Below are 15,721 nucleotides of genomic sequence, written 5' to 3'. Positions count from 1 at the left end.
ATAATAATAATATGAAATATTAGTAGCTAACTCGTGTGTGTATTTCGACAATATAATTTTATATTATTATGTGGTAATAAGTAAGGCTGCCTGGCGCCCCCCCGTATTTTTTTCGATGTGCCTTATGGGTCCACGGTGTCCAACGTTGGTCCCATTCCACTATCACCTCCTGTTCTCTCGATATAAGTTATCGACATTTTGCCTAAAGAGGGCTCTGCCGTGGCCCCATGACTACCCATGACAATGATTCTTCGTTCATTTTGCATTGAAATCGCTTATTTTTCTGAGTACTATGAGTGCATACTGACCAACATTGTTCGCATCACTACAATTTCCCATTCTCTCGATATAAATGGCTAATATTTTGTTTGTAAGGAAGATAATGGCGTTACAATCATTACATTTGAAGAAGAATTGAGGAAGATATTGCCTTGCCACAAACAACACATATTATTATTATTATTATTATTATTATTATTATTATTATTATTATTATTATTTTACTTACCACTAATGTTGCCTACCTTTATTTGCAATGCAATGTGTTACTAAAAAGCAAATCAAATAACACTCCTCGCCATTCAGGCTCCCGAACTCGAAATACATGATTTACAGTTCTCTGTGTTAGGGGAAACCACATTTATTATATTATTCTTTCAAATAACACGTTTCACCAGTTACTTCACTTTCAATGTGTAATTCCATATCATCACTAATAAACATCTTGTTCCGATAGGAAAATAATCCCTTTTGCACAAAAAAAACCTGACCGTAGCGAAAGGGCGTGAACCTTCTTTAGGCGATTAATCGGGTCCAATATTTCAATAAGTCCCTCCACACAAAAATTTCAGTAAAAGAGGAAAAGTTATTTAAACTTGGTGGCATTTGTTCGGATATTCTTCTCTTTCGAAATAAAGAAAAGAGTAAAGCAATACGCAAAGACAAAAAGTATTATCAGTACTAAACATTACCAATAATAATTGCTACGAAAAACTAAATACGACCTCTTTTACTCTCTCATGAGCTGTATGTATTATTAACAAAAAATTTTTTAAATGTCCTTGATGGGGATTCGAACTGGCGACCTTTGCATTTTTAAGCCATCACCTTAGCCACTACACCAATATCATGGCATGGTGAATGTTTAGTTGTCGGCGTATTTGTTGTATTTGTGTTTTATGTTCCCACTTCGACAATTTTTACTCTTTTTTCTAAGTTTAACAGCTATTTCTGGCTTTCTCTTTCGGTGTCATCCTTTATTTACACTATGCACTAATCGTATTCACAGCTTGTGCCTCTCTGCAATGTCTTATTCAGATTAAACTTTTCTTTTTGCCCCTCAGTAAACATTTGATTGATTTAACTGTCATACTCTCCACGGATGGAGCGCAAGAATGCAAGACTCGAAAAATAGGTGTACATTTACTTTCCTGACAGATAATACATAAAATGAAAGCAGATACTTTTTACAGTCGTAAAAAGTACTCAAAGAAAATTGGTAGAAAAAATACAAAAGTTGTACGTATCGGACGAAACTTACAACTGCCTGATGTATCAATAAGTGAAATCTATTTTAGAATGTAGTTGTCATTCTATTTGTTTAATGTGCATTTTTTAGCCACTGACGAATCAGTGTTCTACACGTACACTCAATTGAAAGGAAAGAAAGGGGTTGATCATGTCTCAATGATCAACCACTACAATTGAGAATTATTTCGACGAATTGATGGAGAATTTGAGAGTGACTCGTGCAGTGGCCCAAATAAGAACTTTGTTGTGCTGAGACATTTCCATTACACGACTGTTGTTAAAAAATGCTTTAAGGATGTTACAACCGTATTTCTAATAAGAGGTCACTCCTATGTGGAACCAGATAAAAACATGGTTCTTATTCCAAGGAGGACGTCACCTGAAGCTTCTGACAACTAGCGTGACATTATATGCGAAGCAAGAGATAAAGGGTCGCCTTTTAAAGTTGTACGTTCTAAAAACAAAACTTCAAACAGTAGGGCAATTTCCTCTCAGGTGAGGTTCTCTCCAGTAGCCAGCCCCAAAATGTAGGGGGGCTCGGCTGAAGTTAGGCGGGGCCGATGCAACCATATTATAATTCATTTGCAAGCCTACCGTGAAAAGTTTAGGAGGGCCTGGGTGAGTACTGTAGAAAGTTCAGTGCTGCAACTTGTCCACATTCGGGAAGTTAAGATCTCTCAGTTAAAATCAAACCCCAGGTCACTTTTTTCCTTCCCGAATCCTTTCTTCATTCCGTTTCCTCGAATAGTGTGATCGCCAAAGGACGTCATCCCTCATAGTGATAGGCTAACATGGTCGTAATGCCGAAAGCCCAGAAATCTAATTCCTAACCTAACCTAAGAACAATCGAACACCGGGAACCCCACAACGGACCATTCACGTCTATCGTTATGAGGGCATCTCAGAAATGGAACATTCTGCTGAAACGCTGTCGTAACTACAACCATCACACCCAGAGCCGATTGCGCTTCCAATAGCAAAGTACGAGAACCTTCAGATCCGGAAAAGTTTCTGCAGGTTCGATGCAGAAGAAGTCTAACCAAACCTTTCGTACAAGCAACAGCAACGTGCAGAGGATAGTGAGGACGAGGACCACATTAATGGTTCGTAAGCAACTGATGACCTTGAACTACATAACGGAAATCAGTTTTTATTTTCTTCTGTTTAGAAAGACTTGTCGAAAGTATACAACTTTATAAGTCCACATAATATTAAAAACTAATTGTGCCAACGCGAAGGAGTTCGATTTGTTTCAATGAAAATTAACATTGAAACCGGAAGTGGTAGTAGATTTCTATCACTTCTGGTTTTAATAGCGATAGATTAGAGTAGAGATAGAATATATTCTCGAAATGCTTGATTGATTACAGAAAACCGTTTATTTTCGCTACCTATTACCATTATTACTGTGTAGCGACCAACGTTAAAACCTAAAGTTATTGATTTATGATACTTCAGCTTTGAATAGACGGTTAAGAGAGAAGGTAGTACTTGTTCTTAGATCGCTTAATCGATTTCAAAAACAACTTCTCACTATCTCTTATCTTCAGGCCTGTATCTGACCCCCTCCCCTACAATTTTCACGGTAGGCTTGCAAATGAACTATAATAGGGTGATAAATTATATGGTAGGATCGGCCCTCCCTACATGTTTGGGCTGCCTGCTATCTTTATAACTTTATAGAAGAATATTGTAAGGATCCCCACGTTACCGTACCATGCAATAGCCATGCGTAATACACGTGTTGATAATAGGACTAGCTCAGGAGAGTAATGCTCCCGGAAGTAGGAACGGAAAACACAGTTCTGATTGGTTTTCGTTATCTATGTCTTGCCCCGTTGCATTCAAATAGCAGAATTCAGACGATTGTTGTTGTCGGTCCTCGTGGCCGAGAACTGTCCTCGATGTGTGTGTGTTCGTGTCCCTGTCGAGTCTAGTAGTCCTGAGAAGTGGTTAAAACAGTCAGGAAGTTTTTTTTAAAAAAGAAAAAAAGTGGGCTAGCGTTGTATGCTAGTAATGAAAATCTCTTTTGGCGTGAGTTCAAACCCGGCCCGAGGAAGTTTTTTTTTAACATATTTTTTTTTACATTTTTATAACACTTTTTAAATTAAAATAATACGAAAATTATACTCAAAAATGTGATTTACTTACTTTTGTGCAGATTACACTGTAACTAATAACCGTGAAAATAAGTGCCTCCTACCATAAAAAATATACGGTTTACCGTTTTTCTAAAATAATGGTAGGAGACCGTTTTCCTGTCAGATGCTTGTGTCGGGCATGCGCATTGGAGAGAAAAAGCACATGTTCGAAGCGAGGATTCATGGCGCGTAGGTTCGGATGTGTTGTGCTTTGTTTTGTTTCTTTCTTTTGTTTGTTTGTTTGTTTAGTGTGTGGTTTTCTGGTGTGATAAATGCGGTATTACAGTTGAAGATATCCTGGAAATTCAACATTAAGCAAGGTAATGTATGGGAAAGCACCATGTTAATATTTGAACTTTGTTCGGTGACAAACAAAACTTTAGTTGGCTATCGTGGCAAGCAGATCGCTCCAAAGTGCAACGATTCGAAACCAAGAAGCTGCTGGATGTATAAAGTCTTATGATAATGTAGCCAACTACGAGTGGTTTGTGAAGCTAGAATTAGAATCACAATGTTGAAATACTTAAAAAAAATAAATAAATAAATAAAAATAAAAATAAAAAAATAAAATTAGGAAAAGTGTTTCGTAGTTTACCGTAACAGCATTACATAACTTGTGTTGCATCAACTGGAATTTTTTCATGTTACAGAAACAAAAGTATACTGTCACTCATGTGTGCCCGAAGGAGGGGCAGGGGTCGCTCCCCTAGCTAGTGAAAACGTATTAAATTTCTTAATACAAATAAAAAATATCAGGGTATATAGTAAGCAGGGAGTTGAGTCCCCTAGAAAATTTTCATCGGGCGCCCATGCTGTCATTATTTTTTTCTGGATAAATAAATTGTTAATTTGAAAAATATTTCTGTAAATGTTTTTATCTTTAATTTTGTTGTGAGTACCTATAATCTGTTCTGGTGTCTTGTTAATACATTTGAGCGTTTAATAGTCTAAATATGATAAAGTTCGATACTCTGGAAGTTTGGTGACTTTTTTTTTAAACATTGATGCCACTGTTACACAATTATACAAACACGTATTTATTAATTTGAGATAGCGGATACTGGATACTGTAGGCAGTGTTGTGAGAAGTCATATGGTTTTACACTTGTTTAGTCGTACTTCTGGTCATTCTAAGCTATGTTGTCGAGTGCCTGCTTGGTTATCTGAAACCGTAATGATGCGACTAATCGAATGAATCGCTGGTTAGAATATTTGAGGTCTATTAGTCTACTGGTACTCATAGCGAAAATACATTCAATAAAGCTAGTCTTAACACTGTAACAGGATATCGATTTATGAATATCTTAAAAGGGCATGAATGTTTGTTCCAACTACATCTTCAAAGCGTGCGAAAACAGCTATAAAATTCTTTTTTTTTTTTTTTTTTGTACGTAATATCGAATCCTCTTCTGGTGTATTGTTCAATACATGACAAAATTAGTAATTTTGAAAAGAAAAAGCAATGTATATTCAAGATGATATCAGAACAAGGGTTCGATATTACAAACTAAGAATTAATTTCAACTTTTATTCTTATGGATATTATGCACGTCGTAGGTGCAACCCTTCTTTCGTTCACTTTTGTTTTCTTTAGTTAAGTAGTCTTTAACAGCAGTGGACCAGTGTGCACTCTAGTTGCATCCATCCAGCAAAAGTTATTGCTAGCCAGTGTGTGTACTGATACAGTTTCCAGCAATTAGATGAAAATTAGGTCAATATATATTGACCAGCAAGAATTCTTACTGGATCTAGCAAGAGGACACAGGTGTGTTATTACCGTAAATCTTGTACGGTAATAACACACCTGTGCTTTTTTTTTTTAAAAAAAACGACCCCTAAATATTACGGTAAATTACCGTAAAATATACGGTACCAAATTTGTTTCTAAACACGGTCAATATTATTTTGCTTCTAAATATACGGTCTGCCGTTTTTATGAAAAAACGGTGGTCCGTAAAATTTAGGGTAATCGGATGGCAGCGAGAGTTGACGGTAATCGGTCAGTAAATTTAAGGCGAAATTTTTTACAGTGTAGAAGTAGTAGTAGTAGTAGTAACGGGTTAGAAGCCCCGCAGGGTTCGTTTTGTTGCCCTTGTACTCCATGATATAAGGCTCACTTTGTTCCCCTTGTACTAAATGATATAGATTTTGTGACCAACTTAAAACAACTGACTAGGATAGCGCGTAAAACAGCTGGCTAGAGTAGCGCGCGAAAAAACGTACTTCCGGGAGTATTACTCTCCCGAGCGGGTCGTTTGATAATAAACACAAACAAGCAGACGACGATCCCGAAGAGGAGTCGCTCACCATCGCCAACGGTCGGAAGGACGAGAATCAACGAAGGAAGCCGACAATACAGGATAAAAGGGACCTGCACGCCTCGCCCAACATCAATCTTCCCGGATTGATCGAAACACCTAAAACCCCTCTCACGACGCTCGGTCACCGAGAGGTACCCATCTTTATACCCACGACGCTTAGTCACCGGACTCCTATCTTAATCTTACCTAAATATTAGAGAAATTACTTATTATAATTTGTGTATATAAGAAGACTTTTTATAATAAAAAGGTGAACGGAAAGTCCAAATCTGGAGTACATTTTATTGCTCTACCCAAGAAATTTTACAGTATTGAAACTGGAAGTTGCAGTGGCTTTTTATCATTCCTGATTTTAGTAAAGAGTTAAGAATGGAGATAAAATATATCCTTAATCCTTTCACGTTTAATCCTTTGCATAAAACTAGTTCTTTGCTATCTGTTACCGTTCTTTTTTTCTATTGTGATTAACGTTAAAACCGCAAGTGGTTGATTTTTACCATGGAAATGCAGATATATCTACTAGTTTCAAAACATGGAAAGAGAAGACGCGGCACATAGTTAATCAACTAACTTAACATTTATTCTTACCAAGAACTTAGCACTTTCGGCAAATTAACACATATTAGATTCTTTTAACAGTGAGAGGCTGCGCTGGTTTAGTGGTAGAGCATTCACGTCTTGTGAATGGGGTCCTTGGTTCCACCCCACGCCACGTGAACTTTGTGGTGAAGAAACACCGTGTGCGTGGGATTCCTCAGGGTTCTCCCTTTTCCTCCCACTTTCTTTATTCCATCATTTCATTCATTTCTCATCATCACCATCTCCTTTAGCTGAGTTGAGTTGATTTTAGTTTAGCGTCCCTTTTAGCAGCGAGACTATATGAGACGTGGACCTACTGATTAACGTGGAATCCGAACCACATGAGCTCCCGCCGGGAATCGAACCCGGGTCTCCTACGCCAAAGACGTGTACGCTAACCGCTTAGCCGAGGAGGAGCTGTCATCTCCTTTAGCCTAGCCGGCTTAACCGTGGGACGTAAAACTCAAAGATGTTCTTTTAGCAGCGATCTCCCTACCATAACGCGCTATTGCTTGTGAGTTTCATTACTATAATTGAATCGGTGAGTTGAAAAAGGTACACATTCCAAAAATATAAACTTTCGGAAAACTAAGAAAAACTGTTTTGTGAGAAAACTAATTGTTCTACCAAAACATTTACTATTGTCAATATGTGTCGTTTAGTGTAGCAAACCTATTGCACATGGTACCTGTACATAATTTTTTTTATATATACCATATAATTGTGTAAAGATGTTTAGGAATATGTTCCTTTTTCAACTCAATGTTTTTAAATGCACAATACTGTATCCCAATTAGTGGATTATGTTAAACAGGTTTCAGAAATAAGTGAGTAATACTATTCAATCTTTGTACAAAGGCAAACAAATGTATTTCAAAACTGTTAGCTACACATATTGACAAAATAACCATGTTTCCGAAAAATTAATGGTCATTGTTGAATTTTTCAGAGTAGACAATCATAAATCATCTTGATCTAGCGGATCAGCAGCTAAAAAACAAAAGCCTTGATCGAAAATCATTATAAAAAGATGTTCCCTTTCAGTTTGACCATCATTAGTAATTTTTTTATGTGATTAAAACACACCGAGCTGCGAAAAAGTGCTGAGATAATAATATTAAAACGATTTGTTTTACTTTGCCATTGCAAATCAGTCTTTTTTGTTACATACAGAATCCAATGTCATAACCTACCATAAAACATGCCTGTAATAAAGATAGCAATACTTAGGTTAGGTTAGGTTAGATTGTATTATGAAGTTTCGTGTTATATTCAGACTGTAGTTAAGATAGATAAGTTCAGGTAAAATGAAAATGGTCTAAAGTAATTTACAAAATATAAAATACTGAATATAAAATTTACATGTTTTTCATTGTCATTAAGCATGTTTGATTTAATTTTGATCTTAGGTCTTCACAGGTACTGCAGACACCGACCTGAGGTCTGCCAAATCCGTAACCAAAGTTTTTCTTGAAATATTCCAAATAAAACTCATACTTAATTACATTCTTCAAGTCAGGAAATTTTTGTATGAAAAGTTCATGCATTTTTGCCACATTAGGCTGAGCATCGAGATATATGACTGATGTAGACGTATAATGTGCAACATATTTATGAAATTAATCAATATGTTCATGTATTTTAACTAGATGTGAGGCTGGAACAGTATTAGAACGGTGTTCCTGTTTACCTCTCATGTCAATAGGGAATTTCCAAGAAGCCAAAATCTTTGTCAACCTAATAACAACTTTGCGTGACACAGCATGAAGGCTTATGTACGCATTACGACATACTTCAACTCTGCTCGTTCCTTTCGTGGCAAATTACTTGAAAGAGGACTCGTATTGCTTTGGGTTTTGATTTGGTGGTCTGAGCCTTGCAACCTCATGCCTCTCAATTAGGCTCACTAATAATGTGTCCTGCTCGTTCTTAAGTCTGCCACTATTTAGGGTTTTAAACCAACATGACCTTAAACAACAGCTCACCTGTTAAGTCATAATACATAACTGAGCACTAGCGCTGTGGCGAGTGCCGCCGGCACTAGCGCGGCAGTGAGTTGAAGAAGGGACATATTCCTGGAATATGTTCCTTCTTCAACTCAATCACATCTACATATTTTTGGAAAGATTATTTGCAATAGTGAAATATGCTTCTTTTTCTGCTGTATGGATGTAGATACGTCCAAAGAAAAAAATGGCTATCTCAGTTTAATTTGTGATATTTTTGGAATATGTACCTTTTTCAACTCACCCGTTCAATTTGGCTTCATCGTTTAGGATCGTGACTATATAACACGTGCACCTCATTTTAAGGTGGAATCTGAACGACCGTAATGCATTCAATGCTTCCACCGGGAATTAAACCCAAGACCCCGTGTATCAAAAGCGTACGCTAGTCACTAGGGATCAGCAGGGAACGCTGCAAAGTGTTGTTGGATCTCCAGAGGAAAGAAAAGTATCATTTCGCAATTACTCCATGCTGAAAAAAATTGGTAGGACGAATGTGTTTGACCCAATACAGAGTACACGTACGAGTCATTACTATATCATAGTTCAATCAGTTCATTACTGATCTTAATAGTTCTTACATATTGCATGCTGATGTTAGCATGTTTTCGTCCTATATGCAAGAGGTAAGTTACATCCCAGTTGAGCATGTAATAAAATACAAATTCAAGTGTATTAAACGCAATAGTGTTTTTTTCCTTTTTATTTATTCGGAAACATGTTTGCAGTTATCGATTGAATTCAAATAAAAAAAAGTCACATGCAAACAGTAAAACGTAAGGAGTTATTGAAGAGCATGATCGTGAATGTTTTAAAAACTATTTTGCATAGGCCACATACAGTGGCGTATTTAGGGGATGATTATCGGGCTCAAGCCCCTCCTCCCGAAATAAATTTCGTATATGCACAATTTCATTAAAATTTGTCGTCACTCAAAAGGAAAAATGTATATGTTTATTCACGTGTTGTGCATAGTCCCTCCCCGAAACAAAATCCTAAATACGCCACTGGCCACATAGCTTGCAAGGAAAGAACGAATTTTTTCCGTTTAACCTCTCGCGATTATGCTCTACAAGCTAAGGGAGACGATGATTAAGGCAAGTGAATGATGATGAAAGAATTGGTGGAATGAGAAAGTGGGAGGAAATGGAAGTATCCCGAAAAATCCAGCGGACACGATGTTGTCCACCACCATTTTACTTGGCCGGGATCGAATCAGGGACTCCATGCACCATAGGTAAGCACTCTTACCACTGAGCCTTTGAGCTATCTTGACATATGTAGTTGTTTCAAAAGAGGTATTTATTTTAATCTAGTTGGTGGGTACAAGGTACAAATGTATGAAAAAAAACAAAAACAAATATATTATTGTTCAACTAACAGAACATTGAAGCCAGATCTCAGATTCGCTCATTGTTCCTTTACCATTGAATTACCAGAGTAACAAACATTTCTGATAGCACTTCATATCATTGTGTAAAAACTAAATAAATTTAAATATTATCTAGTTTTTGCACGAATACACGAAACACATTCTTTCAAAATATCTTCTCGTAGTTTGCTGTGTCTGGATAGGTCTAATAAATTCAAGAACTATTAGGTTAACAGAAGTTTATTGAGTAAAAAGAGGAGCGTGGCCATGGCGGTACGGAGTAAGGCAAATTATTTCCTACTCCCTTAAATCTTACGCATTTATTTAATGTGTTTAATATTTGAATGTTTGCAGCAAATGTAAAACGTTTATATTTTGTTGATGCGAATAAAATGCCTACCTCATGAACGGCAATTCCAGAGGCCTAAACTCTAGCTTTAAACTGCAACATGCTGTTAATTAGAATAGTTGTCTCTTCAACCAGCCACGGGGAGTTAGGGGGCCGACCCCTTAAATTTTCCTGGCCCTTAAATGTTTTACGGTAGGCTTGCAAATGAACTATAATATGGTGATGGACTGTAATTGTTCGATCGGGGCCCCTAACTTCTACCGCCCCCTCTACATTTTTAGGCTGGCTACGGGTCTGATTGGGAGACATCTTTAACCATACGCTACATCATCCAATAGTCAGGGAAATTTCCCTACCAAAAAGTGACTGGAGTCGATAGTCATCAGGAGGAGAGATATTAGATTGGTACAGGGGAAAGTAAGAGTTTGATACTGCAAATAACGGAGAATCTGCACCACTCTTTGAACAACAGCCTTGTCGTGCATCGTAAGGACATTATGTCTGTTGACCATTGGCTGATGATTGCGAAGAAGCTTGCGATGCATTTCATTGAGTTCACTACTATAACAATCTCCATGAGTGGCTTCACCTCCTCTGAGAAAGACATGGTAAATCACTAACCAATAGATCACCATACCAGTGACAACACATTCTGTGGGTGGAGAGGTAGTTTGGGAAATCGTCCAGGACGTTGACCATTATCCAGTCATTGTCCTGATGATTGTTTACGATTGTTATAGCAGATTCATTTTTTTACTCTGAAGTGGCAAGCCGATGAAGGAATCCCTCCACAGTTTTCTTTACATTAAGAGAATTGCACGCCTCCAGACGGCGATTCTTGTTGGTTCACCTTATTGCTTGCACGGAGCAGCTGAACGACAGTGGTATGGTGTATGCCTAACTCCTCTGCGCCAACAGGGGCCGCGGTGGCTCAGTGGTAGAGCGTTCACCTCTGGTGCTAGGGGTCTCGGGTTCAAACCCTGCTCCCACCAAGTGAACTTTGTGGTGGACAAACACCGTGTGCGTGGGTTTTCTCGGGGTTCTCCCGTTTCCTCCCACTTTCTTCATTCCACCATTTCATTCATCTCTCATCATCACCGTCTCCTTTAGCCTAACCGGCATAACCGTGGGACGTAAAACTCAAGTATTTCATTTTTCCTCTGCGCCAACTTTTCACCTTTCTAGATGCACAGATTTATCGGGCAACGGTGGTCTGGTGTATACCTAACTCGTCTGAAACAACTTTTTCACTGTTACCGATTGCACGTAGCCGCCGGTATACGCTTATCTCGTCTGCGCCAACTTTTTTACCTTTCCGAATGCACAGACCCACTGGACGACAGTGATATGATGTATGCCTAACTCGTCTTAAATTGCACGAATACTTCTTCGAGGGTTGACTTACACAGTGTTCCTAAGGAAATCATCCGAACATAATGTTGGTTGGTGTCCATGGAGCTTTATTTTGCAATGCTGTTACGGGAACGAAATTTGACTAACTAACGGTGATTTTACGTGAATCGTATATCGTAATTGTAATTTCTTCGTGATGCATTATGATACGATCCTGTTCAACAACGCCCTATCTCCTGACTGTCAGAGCGCTACAGCCTGTTTGCTGGACTGTGCTGAATTATTGAAGTTAAACAAGTTATCTTAGTAAATCACTGTGTTTTGTTGTTGAGGTGATTTTCTCTCCAGACGTCAAAGCTGACATTTCATTCACACGAACCTATTAACAGAAGATGAAACATATTAAAAAAAAAAAAAATTAAACCACATCATTATGCGATACATCTTGTAGGACACATGACTGATGGTTCGTGACTCATTTTCAACATTGACATACGTGGTTCTGTGTTACATCGGAGGAAAGAAAGCTAAGTTCTACTTACATTTGAAACGAAATATTGGAAAATATTTCTTCAAATAACTTACTGAAAAATAAATTTCCAACAAATCAATAAAGTTACAACTATGTACTATGAATAATTACGTTTTATTTATTGCTTTACTATGAGCATAAATGTGCCTGAATTCAATCTATTTTTTCGAAAACATATACCATTTATGCCCATATAAATCAAATACCAAGCATATGGACTTTTATATAAAATAAATTGTTTCGTTATGGATAATTTATTGGTACTTTTCCCCCAAACTTGTCATTTTTATCTTCACAGATTGTCAAGACCCATGTTTCAATAAATCTTTTTTTTCTTGAGCTAATTCATTAGTAAGTTTCTCAGTGCTGTCTAGTTTCTGAAGATTAAGTTCATTAAGAGCTTTGAGGAATCCCATGAAATGAGCTGAACGTTTTCTGTGAAAATTCACTTTGTTACTTAGCCAGATTGTCACTATACCAATAACTAGTTTTCAGTCAGTGTAGTGCACATAGAAAAACAATGTTGTCAGATTTAAGAAAATATTGTAGCTGGAGTGGAAACGAATCAGGTGCCTGTCTTCAATGTATGAGTAATTGCTCAGTGAACAAGAGATGTCTCAACTAACGAGGAAACCGATTCAACTGTGACACGAAATTGTGGACAAGTTTATACGCAAACGAAGTGTGTTGTGTACAATTAAATCAATTAGGGGGGAAAATCCTCGATCTCAACTGTTCCGGAGATATAGAGGAGTAAGGGGAAAGCTGGTGCTGTGATATTTTGTGGATTTTCGGTTATGTTGTGAGCGAATATGTTTGAAAATTGCATTTAAACATTAAGAAAGATGCACCAGAGCGAATAAAAGTGTTGTTGAGTGTTGAGGTGAGTGGCGTAGCTTTTATCCGAGGCCGAAAAAGGCAGGGGCTATGAGGAATAACAAAAGCCATTGACACGAAGAACAAAATTTTATGATATTACTTGCTGTTATTTTTCATTCTATTTTAACTGATGATGCTTTTATTTGATTCAGCGTAGCAAGAAACCTATACACAGACATCTTACACGCCTATTTCAGGCAACCAAAAAAAAAAAAACTTTATTTTCGCCTTTTCCCTCCAAAACATTCTTCCCCTAGAATTTGTATGGATTCTTCGGTTTTGTAATCCTCATATCTAAGGCGACATATTACTACAGTTTCGTGGATAAAGGAACTCTTCATTTTTAAATGTTTCTTTTATTTGTACTACCGCTACATATTCAAACGTGTCACACTTGAGTCGGTTTCCTCAATTTAAGTAATTAAGAAGATAGACGTTTCGAAGAAGAAATAAGAGAAGGCAACTCCTAGGAAAATGGAAGATCAAAGTTTCTCTCCATTCCAAGATCTATAGAAATGTTTGTTATTCCTCCGTTATGTTATATCTGCGGATAGTCAAGTGCAAAACAGTAATTTAAGTTTTAGTTCTTTATGTTTGCTCGTAAAGACATGAAACAGAGTTAGAAAAATGACGGACACAAGACCTAAGAGATAAAACACTGTAGTCAAACAATTCTCATCCAATTGAACGATTAGATGCTTTTTTTTAAAAGAAAAATTTATTTGTACCATCTAATGACGAACTAGATTACAATCATTAGCTCTTGTAAACAACTATGTATTTGAAGATAGAAGTGATTGTCGAACTCCAATATATTTTGGTTATTCTTACGTATTCTTAAGCAAAAACAAGTTAGCAAAAACGTCCTTCAAACAGTACCGAATTATATTTTGATATCGAAGTTTAATTTCGCTACGTTATAGAAAACTTTTCTTTGAAACCATAATATGTTGTGTGGTTGCATAACTCCTGAACATAATATTGGTTATTAAGTGAAGGTGAAACGTAATATTAATCATTTTCTATTATTAACAGTGAAATAAAATGAATTTTAAATGGTACCTACAAGAATATTTTCATTTATACTTAATTAGTATTTAAAGTGTCTGCCCGTACTCCGATTTTCTCCATAAAATTCGATGCGCCTTTGAGGAAGGATTCTGAAACATGAATAGTGTCTATAATAGTTACTATGTAATTCTTTGGCTGAATCATGATAGGATTCAAAGTTCTCGAACTATGGAACTTAACAGTTTATTTTTCATTGTTTTCGGCAGCTTATAACTTCGGAAGGAGATATTTTCTACCCTATGTTTACCAGACATTTTTGCTTCTTCCGGCATCTCCTAGGAGATCAGTTATCGCCATTATTTCAGCAGTCGGTATATATATAAAGATAAAAGTATTTCAGCGTCATGTGTGTTTAACCAGATTAGTCTAGCAGTTTTAACTTTCAGGATCTCAATTTTATGACGATAGTATTCTAATGTCAACGTAAATAGTCTTCCTTTACTTAAACGATTTCGCTAATTTTCACTAAAATTCCAAGTGTCTATACTTTTTCTATTCAGAGACCTGGCAACACTAAATAGAGTATGTGGCGCCAATTTTGGAGGTGACTCCTCATGAGCATTTTTTAAAGATTGAAACTAGAGATAGTTTTTGATATTATTATATAGAGGAACTTTTACTATTATAAATCTTCGTGTTTTTCTACATGTATTTACTTCTTGTAGATTGGAGATGTATTTCTGAAATCTATAATTTTGTGGAAACTTTATCCAAACTCTGGCAACAAAGTATATGCATTAAGCTCCCTCTACCTGATATCAGCTACTTTCTTCAGACTCTTCGGCCACATGATATGCTGATTTATGCTGATAACCAAAAGCAATCACGGAATATTTTTAGACAGGTAAGTAATTGTAAATACGTAACTATCGTTTTGAAGTTGATATTTCAAGGAATTCATTTGTCTAGATTGTCCAAATATGCAAAATTGTAACTTATAAGCAAAGACGAGTTTGTAATATATGATTCCCTGCTTATTCTATAATTAAAGCTAGTATGTTTCAAGAATTAATTTTGATAATATAAGTCCCACAAAATACATTTTGTATTGTTAGAGAGGCATTTAAATAACAATGGAACAGAGTGTATAAGAATGTTTTAATTCCATAATCTACACCAGAGTGCGAAATCATAACAGTCGAAGTGAAGAAGGCATTTTAACATCCATTAATTACTCTAATATGTAAGATTCGTGTTACTATTCGGTTCAAAATCTCTTGTCGTCGCGAATTCTGTCGAGGAATTTGAAGCTTAAAATATATAAAACGATAATCATGCCTGTTGTTCTGTATGGGTGTGAAACATGGTCGCTTACTCTGAGGGAAGAACATAGACTGAAAGTATTTGAGAACAGGATCCTGAGAAGAATATTCGGACCCAAGAGGAACGAGAATGGGGAATGGCGGAAGCTTCATAACGAGGAACTACATAGTTTATACGGTTTACCCAACATTGTTAGGGTCGTCAAGTCTAGGAGGCTTAGGTGGGCAGGTCATGTAGCTAGAATGGAAGAAAGTAGAAACGCTTTCAAAGTCTTGACTGGTAGACCCATAGGAAAACGACCATTAGGAAGACCTAGGCGCAGATG

At 36.8% G+C, this 15,721-nt stretch overlaps 2 protein-coding genes across 4 annotated transcripts in view; one reads left to right on the top strand and one right to left on the bottom strand.

The window, feature by feature from the left end:
• The window catches only part of LOC145685763 (trypsin Blo t 3-like), a 127,699-nt gene that overhangs the window by 79,485 nt on the left and 32,493 nt on the right, over window positions 1–15,721 (bottom strand). The window lies entirely within an intron of this gene.
• The window catches only part of LOC145685762 (putative glutamate receptor), a 60,210-nt gene that overhangs the window by 19,005 nt on the left and 25,484 nt on the right, over window positions 1–15,721 (top strand). The window contains exon 2 of the mRNA XM_081758272.1: window positions 14,799–14,977. Coding sequence (XP_081614398.1) covers window positions 14,799–14,977 — 179 coding nt within the window. The remainder of the gene's footprint in view (window positions 1–14,798; window positions 14,978–15,721) is intronic.

Source organism: Thermobia domestica, chromosome 5 (genome assembly GCF_964235325.1).
Source record: "Thermobia domestica chromosome 5, izTheDome1.hap1.1, whole genome shotgun sequence".
In the NCBI taxonomy this organism is placed as follows: Eukaryota; Metazoa; Arthropoda; class Insecta; order Zygentoma; family Lepismatidae; genus Thermobia; species Thermobia domestica.
This window is presented reverse-complemented; position numbering and strand designations above follow the sequence as displayed.